The sequence below is a fragment of the Galeopterus variegatus genome, unplaced genomic scaffold (assembly GCF_000696425.1).
Source record: "Galeopterus variegatus unplaced genomic scaffold, G_variegatus-3.0.2 Scaffold6, whole genome shotgun sequence".
In the NCBI taxonomy this organism is placed as follows: Eukaryota; Metazoa; Chordata; class Mammalia; order Dermoptera; family Cynocephalidae; genus Galeopterus; species Galeopterus variegatus.
In genome coordinates this window covers 777,543-795,941 of record NW_007726117.1, presented here as the reverse complement: position 1 = coordinate 795,941, position 18,399 = coordinate 777,543, and the positions used below count along the sequence as shown (strand labels likewise).

The 18,399-nt window shown below is 43.0% G+C and overlaps 1 protein-coding gene across 1 annotated transcript in view; it reads left to right on the top strand.

The window, feature by feature from the left end:
* RAB3B (RAB3B, member RAS oncogene family) overlaps window positions 1-17,896 on the top strand; it is a 55,776-nt gene extending 37,880 nt beyond the window's left edge. Inside the window, exons 3-5 of the mRNA XM_008576333.1 lie at window positions 2,194-2,312; window positions 5,474-5,598; window positions 14,630-17,896. Of these exons, the coding sequence (XP_008574555.1) occupies window positions 2,194-2,312; window positions 5,474-5,598; window positions 14,630-14,817 (432 nt within the window). The 3' untranslated portion in view covers window positions 14,818-17,896. The remainder of the gene's footprint in view (window positions 1-2,193; window positions 2,313-5,473; window positions 5,599-14,629) is intronic.
* Window positions 17,897-18,399: the final 503 nt, after the last annotated feature.

Sequence of the window (18,399 nt, the reverse complement as noted above, 5' to 3'; positions counted from 1 at the left end):
ATTTCATTCTTTTTTATGGCAGAGTAGTATTCCATAGTGTATATATATATATATATATATATATATACCACAGTTTCCTTATCCAATTATCTATTGATGGACATTTAGGTTGGTTCCGTATCTTGGCTATTGTAAACAGAGTTGCAATAAACATGGGAGTGCAGGTATCTCTTCGACATCATGATTTCCATTCCTCTGGATATATACCCAGAAGAGGGATTGCTGGACCATATGGAAGATATATCTGTAGTTGTGTGAGAAACCTCCAAATTGTTTTCCAAAGTGGTTGTACTAATTTACAGTCCCATCAACAGTGCAGTAGTGTTCCCTTCTCTCCACACCCTTGCCATCATTTGTTATTCACCTTTTAAAAAAATTATAGCCAGTCTAACTGGAGTGAGGTGGTATCTCAATATGGTTTTAATTTGTATTTCCCTGATGACTAGTGATGCTGAGCATTTTTTCATTTATCTGTTGGCCATTCGTATGTCTTCCTTTGAAAAATGTCTATTTAGCTCCTTTGCCCATTTTTTAACTGGGTCATTTATTTTTTTACTGTACAATTGCTTGAGTTCTATGTATATTCTGGATATTAGTTCCTTGTTGGATGCATAGTTAGCAAAAGTTTTCTCCCACTCTGTAGGTTGTCTTTTCACTCTGTTGATTGTTTCTTTTGCTGTGCAGAAACTTTTTAGGAGGTGCTAGCTAGAGCAGTCAGGCAAGAGAAAGAAATAAAGGGAATCCAGATTGGAAAAGATGAAGTCAAACTTTCCCTATTCGCAGATGATATGATACTATATATAGAAAAACCTAAAGACTCTATCAAAAAACTCCTAGAGCTGGTTGATAACTTCAGTAATGTTGCAGGATACAAAATAAATGCCCCCAAATCAGTAGCATTTATATACCCAAATAATGAAATAACAGAAAGAGAAATAAAGTAAGCCCATTTACAATTGTCACCAAAAAAATACAATACCTAGGGATCAATTTATCCAAGGAGGTGAAAGACCTCTACAATGAGAATTGCAAACCACTTCTGAAAGAAATTAATGAAGACACAAAAAGTTGGAAAGATATTCCATACTCTTGGATTGGAAGAATTAACATTGTGAAAATGTCTATATGAGCGATCTACAGATTCAATGACATTCTTCACAGAAATGGAAAAAACAATCTTATCTTTCATATGGAAAAACAAAAGACCCCAAATAGCCAAAGCAATCCTGAGCAAAAAAAAAAAAAAAAGCCAGAGGCATAACTCTGCCTGACTTCAAATTATAGTACAAAGCTGTTGTAATCACAACAGCATGGTACTGGTATAAAAATAGACATTCAGACCAGTGGAGTAGAATAGAGAACCCAGAAATCACTCCTCAGGCTTATAGCTATTTGATATTGGACAAAGGCAACAAAAACCTACACTGGGGAAAAGATTGCCTCTCCAACAAGTGGTGCTGGGAAAACTGGATATCAATATGCAGAAGAATGAAATTAGATATGCATCTCTCACCATACACTAAAGTCAACTCAAAATGGATTAAAGACCTAGGTATAAGACCCGAAACTTTAAAATTACTAAGGGAAAATATAGGTGAAACACTTTAGCAGTTAGGTCAGGGCACAGGCTTTATGAACATGAGCCTGAAAGCACAAGCAGCAAAAGAAAAAATAAATGAGTACAAACATTTTTAATGCTCTTTAGACTTTCAGATTGATCTTCAGAAAGGTCAAACCAAGTTCCATTCTCATAAGCCCCATAAGTGAGGTTGTACACCTCACTGCATCCTTATGTATAATGGGAATTATTATTAAAAATAAGGTTAAAACTTTTTTATATAACAATTATTTTTTCTGTGACTTGTTTATGCCTCTTGCTCATTTTTCCATTGATATTTTAATTATTTTCTTATTAATTTTTATGATGTTTTAAAAATCTTTTTATTCTAGTCACGAAGTACCATACCAGACTCATAATAGGTACTCCTTAAATATGCTTTGGATTATTAGTTAACTGTCTTGGGGACATTTAGGAACCAAAGCAGACTTTCTTTTTTATTTTGCTGCTGGCCAGTACAGAGATCCAAACCCTTGATCTTGGTGTTATAACAATGGGCTCTAACCAACTGAGCTAACCAGCCAGCCCCTAAAGCAGACTTTCTAGGAGGGTGACTCTTTCCTTTTCCTACCCAGGACACGGCTGGGCAGGAGCGGTACCGGACCATCACAACAGCCTATTATCGTGGGGCCATGGGCTTCATTCTGATGTATGACATCACCAATGAGGAGTCCTTCAATGCTGTCCAAGACTGGTATGAGATTCATTCATTTATTCACTCAGAAAATTGTTCATGAAAACCTAACATCTGCTAGGTCCTGTGCTGTGTGCTAGGGAAACCCAGATGAATCAGACATGGTTCCTGCCCTTACAGAGGTCATAGATGAGAGGAGAATATAGACGAGTAAGCAGGCAATGAAAGTATCATGTGATAGGTGCAGTGATGAAGAGAGGCATCAGGGCTGTAGTAACCCAGTGGAGGGGTCTCTGGCTCAGTTTAGGGAGTCAGTAAGATTGTCTTGGAGTTGCAGATACATATACCGCATTCTGTAAGGTGAATAGAGTTAGCCTGAGAGATGAATAGATAAGGATGTTTCAAAAAGAGAATACAGATTTGCAAAGGCTAGAAGGTAGGTGAGAGGGTAGGAAGGGCGCAGTTCATGAAGGATTTTGTGGGCTGGGTAAGGAGTTTGGTTTTTATCCTATAGGTGATGGCATTTGAATTGGAAACAAACAGGTTCAGATTCATGTTTTAGGAAGATTACTCTGGTTACAGTGGAGAGTGAATCCACTCAGCATTTCTCTATAAAGTTTATCCCCGGGCTGGTCTGGGGTACCAAGAACATACACACTGCAAGTTAATAAATGTTCAATACATAATGGAACTCAGAACAGCACCCAGAGGCACAATCTCTGAGCAACTTATATCTTTCTTCCTGAGACATTACTCACAGGAGAAGGGAATGTGATGGGGAAGGACACATGCCGCTAAGTACATGAGGATGGGGAAAGATGGAGCTTCTGTGCCAGGCTGTTCTTCAGAATCAGAGGCTGAGCAAGCTAGACAAATAGTAGCAGTGCTGGCCAGTGCCAAGCTGGTCTCCTGCTCCCTTTTGCCTAACAGTTATCCTTTGAGGACTTCCTTTCTCTCAAAGGGCAGTTGCTGTGATTATGTGAAGCATTGTTAGTGACTTGGATCCTTGAGCTGAGAGTGACCTTCTAGGCTTCCTGCTGACCAACAGTCCAGGGTGGCATTGGCGTGTCTGTTATTCATGGGGCTCTGTGTTCACCTTTTCTGCCTCTAGGTCATTGTCTTTCTCCTTTCTCCCCCTTCTTTTTTAACATCTCCTTCTTCCCTCTACCTTCGTTCTTTTACCTTTCCTTCTTCTCTTTCTTCTCCCACTTCCCTTTTCTCTCTCTAGCCATGATTTTTCTCCTCTCCCTCCCTCTCCATCTTCTCTCCTTCTGACCACACCTCCCATGGAGTGATTAGCTCTTTAAGTGTTTCCACAGTGCCCATTCCCTGTTGGTCTTCACCCACTTCCCTTTCTCCATCAGTTTCTGTTCATTCTGCCTCAAGAACACAGTGACCCAATACCTGGTGATGATTTCTCCAAGAATGACCTGAGCTTATTGCTAATCTGGGAGCTGAGAGGGGATGGGGTAGGAGGAGAGAGGAAGAGTTGCATAGGGAGATAAGGAAAGTTGGCTCTAGTTACCTGAGTGTCTATCTCTCCTAAGCCCTAGAGCTTGAGTTTTTGACTCTGGGCAACTTGGTTCTGGCCTACCCCCACCTGACATCCAAGCCCCAGTGCCCAGAATGGGGCCTGGATCTTTGTAGGCCCACAACAAACTTCATCCTTTGAGGAAATGACTTCTCACCATAGATGAGATGGTTGGTGATGGAATCAGCTTTAGGTACAGGGTTTAGGTCCAGGTTGCAGTTAGCGTACTGAAGTTTGATTGAGTGTCAAGGTCAGGATAGGGTCAGATTCAAGATCTGCTTCAGGATTAACCATTTGCTGGCTCATTCATTCATCAAACATTTACTGACACCTTCTCTGCTCTGTGCTCTGTGCTGGGTGCCGGCATCCCAAAGGTGAATAGGCCTGTCCCTGCCTAGGGAGAGACAGATAAATTCAGCCAAGTGTAATAGGTGCCATTGTAAAGGTGCAGGAGACCAAGGGGGAAGTAATCATTTCTACCTGACGGGGTGGTTGGGGACATAGTTAGGCCCATCCCCACAAAAAGTTATCTCCACAATGTAAAGGTCCTATTTTATTCCCTCTGTTAAAATGTTGTTTCTAATTATAGACATTACACATGCTCACTTTAAAAAATTTGAAAAGTGCAAACATTTGAAAATTAATTTTTAGAAGTCTCACAATCATTTTATGTGAAGGAAACTACTGCTGACATTTTAATTTCTGAAAATAATCATGATCTAAGGCCTTAGTGAAGGTTTATGAATCACAGAGAAGGAGGGAGTGGCTAGCTGGGTCTAGGGAAGTTTGAGAAGACTCCCCCAAAGGCATTGTGGGATCATCACTGGGCCTTGGAGGATGGATTAGTTATGGGGAAAGGATTGCCAGTATAGGCAAACGCACAATCTGTGGATGAGCATTTGAGGAATGAATGAGGTTTGTGAGGCAGGATAAAGGGTGATGAGGCTGGAGAGATAAGACATGAATGGTCTTGAACTAAGGAATGTGGACCTGATCACATAACTAGTTGGGGGCCAGAGAAGGCTTTTAAGAAAGGACACATTACGATCAGATACACGTTTGAGAAAGAGTTCTTTGCCCAGTGAGGAGACAGATGGTCAGACACATTGGAGGAGGATTCCAAAGAGGTGGGTGAGATTTGCAATCAGGGCTGAAGGGTCAGCATCTGTGATAACCAGTGGGGGCAGGTATCTGTCTGTCCTCAGCTGAGTTAATTAGCAGTAACTCGGGTGTCTCTAGCCGTATGGAAGAGAAACTGCATCTTCAAACTTCGCAGTTACCTTTCTGACCCAGGAGGGTGTGTATCTTAGTCAGTTTGGGCTGTTATAACAAGAATACCATAGACTGGGCAGCTTAAATGACAAGTATTTATTCTTAACAGCTGTGGAGGCTGTGAAGTCTGAGATCAAGGCACCAGCAGATTCAGTGTCTGGAGAGAGCTGCCTTCTTGCTGTATTCTTACATGGCCGAGAGTGAGAGAGAGAGAGAAAGAGAGTTCTAGTCCCTTTTTTGTTGTATAAGGACACTAATCTCATTTATGAGGGCTCCATCTTCATGAGGTAATTACCTCCCAAAGGCTCCACCTCCAAATACCATCACATTGGGGATTAGATTTCAACATGTGAATTTGTGGGGGACAAAAACATTCAGTCCACAGCAGTATGATTAACACATTTCTCTTTCTTTTTAGGGCTACTCAGATTAAGACCTACTCCTGGGACAATGCACAGGTCATTCTGGTGGGGAACAAGTGTGACATGGAGGAAGAGAGGGTTGTTCCCACTGAGAAGGGTCGGCTCCTCGCAGAGCAGCTTGGTATGTGTACGACATGTGTGTGTACGTGTGTGCATGGGAGTGAGGCAAACAGAGGGGACAAGTGTGTGTTTATATTTGTGACACTGGGGTGTGCTGTGAATGTGAATTATGAACCTATGTGCTCTGTGTGTATTGTTTTATATTTGTGTGATGTACATATGGGCTTCGTGCTTGTGAATTTTAGGTAAGTCATAATTTATGATACACATATATTTTGAAATATTGAATATATAAGTAAAATTTAAATTTATGAACTCCTTTTTTTTTTTTTTTTTAAAAGATGACCGGTAAGGGGATCTCAACCCTTGGCTTGGTGTTGTCAACACCACACTCAGCTAGTGAGCCAACCGGCCATCCCTATATAGGATCCGAACCCGTGGCCTTGGTGTTATCAGCACCGCACTCTACTGAGTGAGCCACGGGCCAGCCCTGAACTCTTTTTTTTAAACCAGCTTCTTCCACACAGGATTTGATGTATCTTATAAAAATCATCACAGTACAGCAATAAAAAAAATAAATGTGAGAAAGTTGGAGCAAAGGGAAAACAAGGGTGGGAGGAAAATAAGAGGAAGCCAGGGTGAGATAAGTATTATGTCATAAGTTCTTGGGCACCTGCAAGAGTTGGGCCAAAATATTGGCTTTAAGCATCCTAGCAGCCATTGCAAAGAAGAAAACATAATCAGTGACATGGTTCAGAGTGTCCTTAATATAAATTCTTATTATTGCAAGTGGTAAAATCCCAAATTGAACTAGTTTTAATTTAACAACAACAAAAAAGAATTTATTAGCCCACATAAATGGGAGCTCCACTAGACCCAGGACTGAATTTCACTCTCCATTACTCAGTTTTACTTATTCTCTAAGCCTCCTTCTGTAGCCTGACTCTGCATGGGGTGTAAGACGGATGATATCAGCTCCAGATTCATAGCTTCCCAACTCCTGCAAAAAGAGGCTTTCTCTTATTCAACCAGTCTCAGGAAAGGTTATGATTGGTCACCTGTGAGTCACATACCCGTCCCAGTGGCTGAGGGAGAGGGAGGCAAGTATAGTATCTTTTTTTTTTTCCTTTTTGTCTTTTTTCGTGACCGGCCATAGATCGCAACCCTCAGTGTCGCGCCCATACCGGACCGGGACCGGCAACGGGATCGCAACCCTCGGTGTTGCGCCCGCACCTCGCTCAGCCAGTGAGCGGCCGGTCTGTATGTGGGATCTGAACCCTTGGCGGGAGCGCCACCGCGCTCCCAAGCAGCGCACTGTAGCAGTGCGCCACCGGGCCGGCCCAAGTATAGTATCTTATAGTCCCACCATAACTACTCAAAATGGTGATTCTCTAATGGAAGGGATGGTGGGCATATAAAAGTAACATAATTCTACAACATATGCTACAAAGAAAGTGAAAAAGAGAAACCTAATTTTAGGCTGGAGAGTTGATGTCTTCTGAGAAAGTAACACTTAAGCTGAGAATTAAAGGATGAGAAAGTTAGCCAGGCAGAGTGGCAATGGGGGGTGGGGAGTGTTCAACATCAAGAATAGTCCAAATATGGGTTAGAGCCTAAAACATTCATGAGATTGAAAGAAGGTCATGTTACAGGGACTAAATAATCAAGGGGACAATAGTATGAGATGAGGGCGGAGATAAGCAGTGGTCAGATCATGCAGAATCTTATAGATTTGTTAAGAATTTTGCAAGGATCAGATCTGGGAACAGTGAGGTAGGCTGTTCAGCCTTTCTTGCCCGCACTCCAGTGCCTATCCCTCTGCTATTCCAGGAATTAAGCCTGTTTCAGTAGTCTGCTTGCTAGTGCAATAGTGACATCCTCTACTTTATAGGATTCCTCCTCAGGACTCTTTCTTATAGCTTTCCTCAGCTCACTCATCTGAGATGATTGATACAGCCAGCAACTAACATTTATTAAAGCTGTGAGTAGTAGCAGGCCTCCTAGGGTCAGTAGCAGGCCTCCTATATCCTCAAAATTCCTGGTACCTGGGTAAGGTCATAGAGATGCTGAGGCAGGTGATATCTGGAACGGCAGAGGAATTTCAGGGACTCCTATTCCAGGACACATGACATTTTAGGGTCTCTGTCTCCATGTGCCCCTTAGAATGGGGCTTCTTATCCCTTTCCTGGATCTGTTTGGGGATTGGGCTGGCTAGGGTCTAGAGAGGCTAGTAAAAGGGAAATGTGCTTCTGCCTACAAAGGAAGGAGAGATTGTTTGAAATGTGGTTTTAAAACACACACCCCCCCCCTACCAGCATAGCATAGTGGGATAAGCACCCCCAGACCAGGAGTTAGGAGACTGAGGTTTTATCCTTCCTCTGTCACTACTTTACTCTGTGACCTTGAGCATCTTACTTCTAGTCTATAGGTCTCAGATTGCCCATCTGTAATATAGGGGATTTGAATTAGTTGAGTAGGAATATCAGTTCAGCTCTGTCCCACTTGATTATATGATTTTAATTTACATAATTCACCACTCATCACTCAGACCCCACAGACTCTTGTACATTGCCTTGCTTATCTTAGGTGCTCATTAAGTGTATTTTTGGATTAAGATGAACAATAGAAGTTTTGCGTCACGGAGGCTAGCTGCAGAGACTTACTTGGCATTGATAATAACTAACAGTGACTTATGGTTCACAATGTGCTCTCACAACCATTCTCTTGTGACCTTCACTCTCACTCCCAGTCTGTAAGGTGACATTATCATCAGCTACAGTAGTACAGTGGCTACTATTTATAGCAGTACATTACCATCAGTACAGTAAGTCAGTGATTTTACTGATGAAGAAGCTGAGTCCAGCACTTGTGTTTTCTTGCACGCAATGAGTTATGCCATACTTCTCTGTCTTTATTTTTTCGCTTTAAGATAATGTAACTTTTCTAAGCCATACAAGTGTAACTTACAAGTACAAGTAGTAAGTGGCAGCCTAGTACACAAACTCAGCCTTTGGACTCAAAGTCCTAATGGTGTCATTATATTACCCAGTGGTTTTCCTAAAAGCTGGACATAGCCTCTCTTCAGATTTCTACCCTCAGCCACAATATTAGTGAGATTTCTTTAGATTATGTTGTGGTTACACACAATTTGAGTCAGGGGCTTACATAATAAAAGTTTATCTTTCATTCACTTTACATGCCAGCTGCCAGTCAGCTGTGACTCTGTTCCATGTCTTCTTACTCTGGGATCCAATCTGGGATGGCTAAACTACACAAAGGCTCTTAAAGCTTCTGTTGGGACTTGGATCACATCACTTGTGCCTGTATCCTTTGGACAAAGCAAGTCACATAATTGAACCTGGTGATGATGGAATGGGGAGATATATTCTTCCTATAAGGAGGCACTGCAAACCAGTGGCAATGGGTGGGGATATAAAATCTCTTGCAGGGAGGGTGGTGAATAATCTACCACAGTCACTGAACACATGATGGACTCTAGGGACACAGAAGTGAATGCTCATTGACCAGGGAACCAAAATCATAAGGAGATAACTTCAACATTTCTTTTGGAAGATGACTGTGCTAGTCCTTAGCCTATTGCTGTCATTCTTCATCCTTCTTCTGCTCTGTCTCTGTCCTGAAATCACCTCTGGGGGGTTGATCTTTGCAGACTGTGTTTTCCAGTCTCCTGTGACAGTGGCTTCTTGCTGAATTTAGTGGCAGTGAGACACTGGCAGGTGATGGGAGATGGGGAAAAGAAAGAAACCAGGTATCCACCTTACTTACCTACCTTGGCATCTGACTAAAACAATCATGCAGAGTGCCACAGGAGTGCAAGGGAGAGGTACAATGTATGTTCTGAGTGACAGAGATGGGGTGGGGAAGAGAAAGGCAAGGCTGTCTGGGATCAGTAATTCCACAGATGAGTACTGAAGATGATTAGGAGGAGCTAGAGAATAAGACCATGAGCAAAGGCACAAAATGAGAAAGAATTGATGTTTCTAAAGCATAATGTGAGCCAGGAAGATGAAGCTGGAGAAGTAGACAGAGGCCAGGCCCAGGGTCTTGGGGCTTAAGCCAATGAGGCTGGATATGGAATTAATCAGAACTTTTCAGTTCCAATGACAAATCCAAGTCAAAATAGCTCAAATTACATGGACAGGGCCATAGCTGATGCAAGATGGAAGAGAAAGTCACTAGAGATGAGATGGTCACTAAATTAAGAGGCTAAGATGTATGGATTGTCCACAGTAATTCAGAGTTCCTGAGAATAAGAGCAAGCCTGAGGTAGAAAGGAAGACGGTGGGTCCCTTGCCAAAGTCATCAGTGACCTGAGGGGTGTGAGGCGAAGTTGATATATGACAGAGATGAGGAGGTATCAGAGGAGGATGGAGAAGGGATTTGAACATAAGGGTGGAGGAGAAATGTTCTGAAGCAGTGTCAGGATGGGGAAGGGTGAGTTTAGTTGGTTGCAAGTCTCTGAATAGAATTCCAAGGTCAACTTCAGAAGCAGGCAGTGTATATGCAGTCTGTGGGTCTGTGACAGCTGCCTTTGCACAGGATAGGTAAACATGATCATTTTTGGGGGTGGGGAAACATCTCAGATTGTTCTGAAGCCAATTAGAGATAGGAAAGGACAGGGGACTAGTCTGCTTAATTGGTTGTCATCTTCCTGGCCTCACTAGATTCTCGGCTCCTGAGAATCATTATTAATGAACCTGAGGAAAAGGTTACTATCTGGACCTACGAATGAAGAGCCTTCCAAGAGTCTGACAGTAATTGGGTGGGGATGCTTTCACGGTTGTTCTGCTAAGCAAAAGAGACCTTTGAGCTGGCTAGACCCATGAGCTGGTAACTTGAGTCAGAGTTTTTATACTTTGTATACCCTTGAGATGACAATGAAGACATCTCCTGGGCATGACATATGAGTTCTCCATGTTTGGCCTTCTACTGACTCATCTCTTACCACTTTCAGTTTTCTCCTCTAACAATAAACTGCTATGGTCCTTCTGGAATGTACAAGGCTTATTTTTACTCCCTTATCTGTGCTCATGCTGCTTCTCCTGCCTGGTATGCTAGACATGCATATGCTCAGATGTACATTCAAAGTCAACTGTCATTGTCTAGCTGACATCTTCTTAGGCATCAGCTTCTCCAAGAAACATTCTCTGGCCCCCAGGCTTGGTTAGGCTTCCTTTGTGCCCTGACAATCCTCTGACTTCCCACCATTCCAGCACTTATTATTCTATAATATTGTCAATGTGTCTGTCTTCTATAATAGAGTAGGAGCTCTTCAAGGGTAAGAATTGTGTCTGCTTCACCTCAGTGTCCCCAGTGCCCAGCACAGGGTCTGCCATGCTTGTTGAGCTGAGCTTTCATGACCGTCACTGTCTACATTGCCTCCACCATACCCTGCATGCTCATTCCCACCTCCTTCATTCATCTATTCATTTAACCAACACTCACCAAGCACCTACTCTTCTGGCTGGTGCTGGGTCTTAGAGGAATGACAGAGTCCCTGCTTGGGAGCTCCCTGTCAAATGGACTTCTGCTGCACAGGGTAACAAGTGCTATGGCAGAGGGAAGCACAGAGGAAAATGAAGAGACTGTATCTAAGCTGAGTCCTGAAGAATGGTAAGTTAGTCAGGTGAAGAGTTTTCTCAGTTCTGACTTTAAAGGCTTATGTCCCCACTAACTTCAGGAAGTTTCCTCTCCCTCTTTGCTGCCAGTCTCTCCCTCTCCTGCACTCCTGCATGGCCTCTGGTTTCCTATACCTGGGTCAGAATGTTATAGCTTGTTCTGTCACTGTTCCAACTGAGAGTGAGACAAGGAGGCATAAGGGATTGAACCCTGGCTTGTGCCCCATCTTTAAGCCTCGGTTTTCCTATCTGCAAATTACAAGTGATAACCCTTGCCTTGCCACATCTCCATCACTAGGTTGTTTTTAAATTGTATTCGTGAACTGTTAAGGACTATGCAGATATGAAGGATTTATTAGTGAGTCTTTTCCATAACTAGATTTGATCTCCATATGTCCTGGGCACACAACATAAGACCTGGCATAAAGTCAGTGTTCAGTAAAGACCTGTTTTATTGATTGATCCTGAATGATGAAGGAAAAGAGGGTTTCTCCAAAGACCCTGGGAGACATTGAAGGGGCAAGGAAGCTGGGACTAAGGTGGGCTGGGAACAGATGGGAAAGGGAATTGCCATGTATTGCACATGCCAATCACTTCACATACTTTTGTGAATTTAATTCTCACTATCTCCTGATGAGGTATGTAATATTCACTCCATTCTACAGATGAGGAAACCGAAGCTGTGAATGAATAGGCAATTTGACTAAGGATGCAAAGCTAGTAGCTGACAGAGACTATATTCAAATCCAGGCTGACTCCCAGGCTTCTTCCCACTGCCCACCTGTACAATGTGGCATGTCCTCCCCTCAGTGCCAATTCCTCAGAAGTGAACTCCCAGGCTTCTTCCCACTGCCCACCTGTACAATGTGGCATGTCCTCCCCTTAGTGCCAATTCCTCAGAAGTGATTACTAGCCTCTCTAGACCCTAGCCAGCCCAATCCCCAAACAGATCCAGGAAAGGGATAAGAAGCCCCATTCTAAGGGGCACATGGAGACAGAGACCCTAAAATGTCATGTGTCCTGGAATAGGAGTCCCTGAAATTCCTCTGCCGTTCCAGATATCACCTGCCTCAGCATCTCTATGACCTTACCCAGGTACCAGGAATTTTGAGGATATAGGAGGCCTGCTACTGACCTTGACCTGTGTCCTCATATTCATCCAAACTGATGGTTAAAGCCTATTTATTTCTTTACCTCTTTGTACCTTTCCTAGGCAAGCAATACGCTCTCCCCAACTCCCCAAACACTACCACTGTGATAAGCCAGTCAAAGATCAGGAAGTCAATATTTGTGATATTCACTAAAGAAAAACTGTGTGCTGGAGGGTCTCCAAAGCTGACTGGGTTTCTATGGCCTGAGGATAATGAGCCAGCAGCCTTCTCCTTCATCACATGTCCACAATTAGTGGGTACTTCTGCAGATTTCCTTTCTCAGGTCAGGAAATGGGCCACAGGACAGGCAAAGGTGGGCTGGCAGAAGCTGTGAGTGACTTCAAGCTGGAAAGGCCAGGGAAAGAAGAGTTTAGTTTGTAACTGGGGCTTCAGCTCTCTCTGGATGGTGGAGTAATAGAGAGAAGGAGGGAGGAGGAAAGAGACACCCTCCCTTGTGGGAGATGATGATAAAAAATGGAGAAAGAGATGAAGAGGAGGTGGCAGGAACAAGATGAAAGAAGAAGAGCAGAAAGAAACTGTCATTATTACAGGCGATTTTTGTACAGCAATTTATCCATCATCTCACTCACTCCTCCCAAGTGCTCTCAGTAGGAAGACAGTGTTATTATTCCTATTTGACAAACGAGGAGTCTAAGAATCACAGAGGTTAAGTGATTCAGAAAGATAAAGTGACTTGCCCAGATTCAGACATTGTGGTAGTCAGATATAAGCAAAGGAGGCCAAAGAGAGTCGTAAAGAAAGAAAAAGATATGACCAGGGGGAAAAATGCAAAGTGAAAGGGAGAAAGAGGAAGAAATGGGAGGCAGGGCTGTGTATGGACTTCAGAGCCAGCCAAACCCAGCTCTAAACCCAATTTCTGCTAATATAGCCACATGACCTTTTGTGAGTTATGCAATCTCTTGGAGCCTTCATTTTCTCATTTATAAATTGAAGATGATAGTATTTGCCCAATAGGCCGTTATAAGGATTAAATAAGACGATAATTTGTAAAGCTCTTAGCATAGTATTTGGCATATAGTAGATGCTCAATAGATATTAGGGATTCCAAGATGAAAGTGCAGGGAACATAAGGGAAAAAGAAGGAGCTAAATGAAAAAAAGGGAAGTGAGGGTTTTGAGGAGAAATGAAGAAAGGCTCAGAAGGAAGGGAAAGAGGAAGGTGGAAGAACAAAACAGGAGGGAGTAGGCTAAGGCAGGGACATGATGGAAAGGGCAGCTTATGCTTCCAAGGGCTGCCACCTAGCTGGTCAAGGTTCCTTAGGTGGGAAGCAGCCACTTTGTTTGAATCAGGAAAAGCCTTTGCTTATATTTCTTGGGACAACCAAGTTCTGTTCATTGTTACAGAAAGTGTTGCTAAGGATCTCAAGGCACAAAACAGACAAGAATGTTGCACACCTCAGGTGCAGATTTTTCTGGGCCTTTTGTTGGGTTTGTGTGGGGAGGGCAGAGAGCTAGAGGATCACTTCAGTGGAATTCAGGGAGGAAGAACTCCATTAAATGGAGATAAGCCAGTCTATCTGTGGGTAGAAAGGGCCAATAAAGCTTTACATATTCAGTGTGGGTCTTGAGATGCCTCCTAGAGCCCAGAGTAGAGTTGGCCAGGCTGGGGTGAGTGGAAGGCAGGGGAAAGAGGAGGAAAAAATCCCTGGTCAAAAAGCCCAGAATGTGGGCTTCTCACACTAGTGCCTTTACTTATCTTAGGCAAGCCCATTTACTTCACTAAGCCACAGTGTCTGCATTAGTGAAATGGAAGAGTCTGACTGACAGTACTTCTCCCAGGGGTGACCTGAAGATCAAATGAAATAATGTGTGTGATAAATGCTTCGGAAACTGTGAAGTGCTATGCACACATACTTATGTATTTGCTCTTTCATCAAACACCTCATGGCCCCCCTCTCTGTCATGCACAGGGCTATATACTTCACATGCATTATTATCTTGTTTAATCCTTGAAATAACTCTATGGGGTAGGTAAAATGATCCCTATTTACAAACCAGGGAATTGATTTGTAAAGAAAATAAGTGACTTGCCTGGGAATAAACAGCTGATCAACGGTGGAGTCACGACCTGCCAACTCTAAAACCAGTGCAGGTAACCTATGCCCTGTACCGTCTCCTGGAAGCAGAATCCTCTGCCGATGGAATTAGGCCTCCTTGCTTCACTCCTGAGCACTGGCTCCTCAGGAGGAGTGTATTAATCCAGAATGTTCAGGCTGGGGGCACAAAAAGGTTCCAGCTGAAGAGATAGGAAAAATCCTTACCTGTAACTCTTCTCTCCCCAGGGTTTGACTTCTTTGAAGCCAGTGCCAAGGAGAACATCAGCGTGAGGCAGGCCTTTGAGCGCCTGGTGGATGCCATTTGTGACAAGATGTCTGATTCGCTGGACATGGAGCCCTCCATGCTGGGTGCCTCCAAGAACACGCGTCTCTCAGACACCCCACCACTGCTGCAGCAGAACTGCTCATGTTAGGCAAGGCCCACCCTCCTCACCTCCCCTCATGTGGCCCCTCACCCACTCTGCTACTCCTTGTTACACACTGTCCACTCCCAGCCCTGAGCAAGCTAAGTTGCTGCTGTTCTTTACCTACCCCTGGGGTTCTCTGCAGATGGCCCCTATTATAGACACTCAGCACTAGACTGAGAGCACAGGTCACAATTGGGTGGAGATTCACTTTACAAAAGAAAACTCCATTTTATGAAGGGGATTCACTACAGGGACTTGGAAAGTGAGTCTCTTTTCTGCCTTTAAAATAAGATTTTCTCCATTTATCAAATTCTCTCCTTTTCCCCCCCCCCCCCCCCCCCCCCTTTCAGGGGCTGGCCAACTGTGTACAGTGAGGCCCACCCGCACAGATAATCCTATTAAAGAAAACCTCCCAAAGCACAACATGCTTGTTTCATGTCAGGCTCCCTGCGGGGCTTTCTCCCATTGCAAGCCAAGCTTTGGCTCTCAAAGCCCTGTGCCTGTTACCACAGATGCCCACAGGGCCTGGGCAGTTGCTGTGGTGACAAGCCAGAGCTAATCTCCAGAGAGCTCAGACTCTCTAATGATGCTGCAGGAGCAAAGGCTGAGTCAGAAACACACTTAAAAGAAAAGGATTACCCCTGCAAAATGTCAATGGTTTCTGCTATACGAAAGAGCAAGCAAGTGAGCTCAAGAAAGACAAAGAGAAAAAGAGAAACACAGACAAGATAAAGAAATGTGTCATGAATCTCTGATTTTGCTGCTTTCCAGCTAGTTCTTAACGGTGGGAATGCCATGAAATTAGTCACTGGTTCTTGGACTCCCAGAATATGAAAAGATTAGAGTTGGTAGAATCCCTATATTTACCTAGTTTGACTAGTCAATTCTAACCTTCCTATCTCTGACAAGTGGCTGTCAGGCCTCACAACTAAATCTTTCTTCTAAACCACACCTCGAGGCAGAGACAGGAGCTCATTGTCCATTACCATCTTTGGGCAGCTCTCAGAGTCAGAAAATTTTCCTTGCTTCAAGCTGAAATCTGCTTCCTGTAAATTATTCTTTCTCTTCCCATCCCATGACCCCTGGGACCTGCCCTTTCTCTAGGTCAAATACCTCTCTAATTCAATGCCATTATTCATAGAGACTTCTCTCCATCCTGGCCCTTTCCTCCAACCCATCTTTCAATTACTCCTCAGCAGTTCAACTGGGAAATGTGATTCAAAGTAGAATAAATCTAAGGGGGCATGACTTGGTAAAAATTGGGAAAACTGAAAGAATTGGGAAAATTGAATTGGGAAAAAATTGGGAAAACTGATTCTAACCCCGATTTTCTGGGAGTAAACCAGAAGGGGGAGTTTTCTCTCTGTTTCAAATGCAGCTCATTGTCCTATGAAAGTGCGTTAACTAGCAACAGGCCCAAGGACTAAATTAAAAGACCATCCAGAGTCAGTGCTATTGAGAGACCACTTCCTTTGATGCAATGCAGAGGACAGAGCTTTGGACTTAGAATCAGGAGACCTGGACTTAGAATCAGTGTGACTCTAGACTAGTTATTACCCATTTCCAAGTCTTGATTTCCCACTTGTAAAATGAGGGGATTTATTTGGATAATCTTTAAGGTCCCTTTCAGCAATCATAACTTTGTGACTTTTTTTTTTTCACTTTCACCATTTCAGTTGATCCACAAAACAAATCTCATAGATCAGGATTATCATCCCAATGTGATTTTAAGATGTCATGCTTACTTTGTAGTAGACATTGTTCCAAGCACTTTACATGTATTAACTCATTTATTTTCCCATCATCTTTGTGCGGGAGGCACTAGAATCAGCCTCATTTAAAGATGAGGAAATGAAGGTACAGAGAGGTTCTAGCTTGGTTAAGTTCTCATAATGAGTAAATGGTAGAGCTGGAGTTCAAACCCAGGCAGTAGGCTCCAAGGTCTGTGCTCTTAACCACATTCTATACCGCATCTCTTACAGGTAAGCCAAGGGGTTTATCTCTATAAGATAAACCAGATCCAGAGAGGTTAAAAGACTTGGCCAAGATCACACAGCTAGCAAGTTCCAGAACCACATTAGGATTCAATCCCAGGGCCATCAGGTTCCAAGTTGACTGAAAAAAAGACATATCTTTAATCTGTAAACAAATTGCTCAACTACTCAGACTAATATGAGGTGATGGATGTCTAATGCTCAGGAAAGGAGAGACAGTCTCTGAGGCAACCAGGTCTCATGGGCCTGAGCAAAAGTGCCCAGTGATCTTCAGGCCCAAGTGCTGGCTTTCCCTGTATCTGCTTCTGTCAGGCAATACTTATCTAGCTCCCAGGTACTGCTTTAGGCAGGCTCCATGCTCCAGCAATGGGGCATTTTGGGAGAGTGACCTGATTTACTTCTCTGACCATGGAATAATACAGTCTCATCACAGAGCAGTGGTTCTGGATATGCTTTTTACTCTGTAAAGTCACATACAGTGTCATGAATAATAACTATTTTTTTTCTGGATAGTAACACCCATTTACCTAGTATTAAGATTTCATACTGAAGTCCTCATGACCCCTGGATATTTTAGTACCTATATCGATAATATTTTCCTTCCTACTGAATATCCAGGCATAGACTGAATCTTTTACTTAAAAACTATCAAATTCTTTAAAACTCAGGAGCCAGTTCAAGGGAGTAAGCATCTTCACAACAGAGGGAATCAAGAGTTAAATATTATAGTGGCAAACTCTTCTACTGGGCAACAGACAAATAGACATGTTTGTGAGATAGCAATTTCACAGTCCATCTCTGTGACCTCCTTTCTGTTGAGTGGAAGGCAGCACCTTCCAGCTGATTGCAGCACAATGTTCATCAATCACGGTAATAGTGGGATTAACCACCAAGGTTCAAGCTGCATAAAATGTGTTAGTGGCAACTTGTCCAAGATTTCATCTTCCTAAACAATCCAAATAAAAGATGATTTAAAAAAACTCTTGACCTCTAAAGAGGCAAAAGTAGGCCAAAAGTGCAATACAGTATTGTAGTTATTTACAAAATCTGTTTTAAATGCATGTGTAAATACAAAGTGATTTGTGACTTGTTATTGTCTCCTCAGTCTGTAGCATTATTAACTTCTAGGAGCAGCAGTGGGGTAGAGTGTACTGAATGGTCACAGACTCATCGAATATTAGATCTGGAAAGGAGCTTAGAGAAGATCTTGTCCAGACTCCTATTTTACAGAAGGGAAGGCTGAGTTCCGGGGAGTGACAGGAAATCTAATCACTCAGAGTGAGTTAGTAATGGAGCCAAGGCTAGGTCTTAGATCACCTCTAAGAAGACATTCACCTATTCTGAGTATCTACTATGGGCCTAACCCTATTAAAAACACAGGATAAATATAGATGAAAGCAAATGATCCCTGCCTGCAAGGTATCTATAGTTTAATAGAGGTGATGTTTCTAAAATAATATCCCAGTTTGGCAGTCGAGGAAGCACAGACCTGGAAAAGTTAACATGCCCAAGTAACCAACTGGTATCACTTGAACCCACCTCTTTCTGACTCATGTTCTTTCAATTTTCTTCTTAGATGAAGGGTAGATGGCAT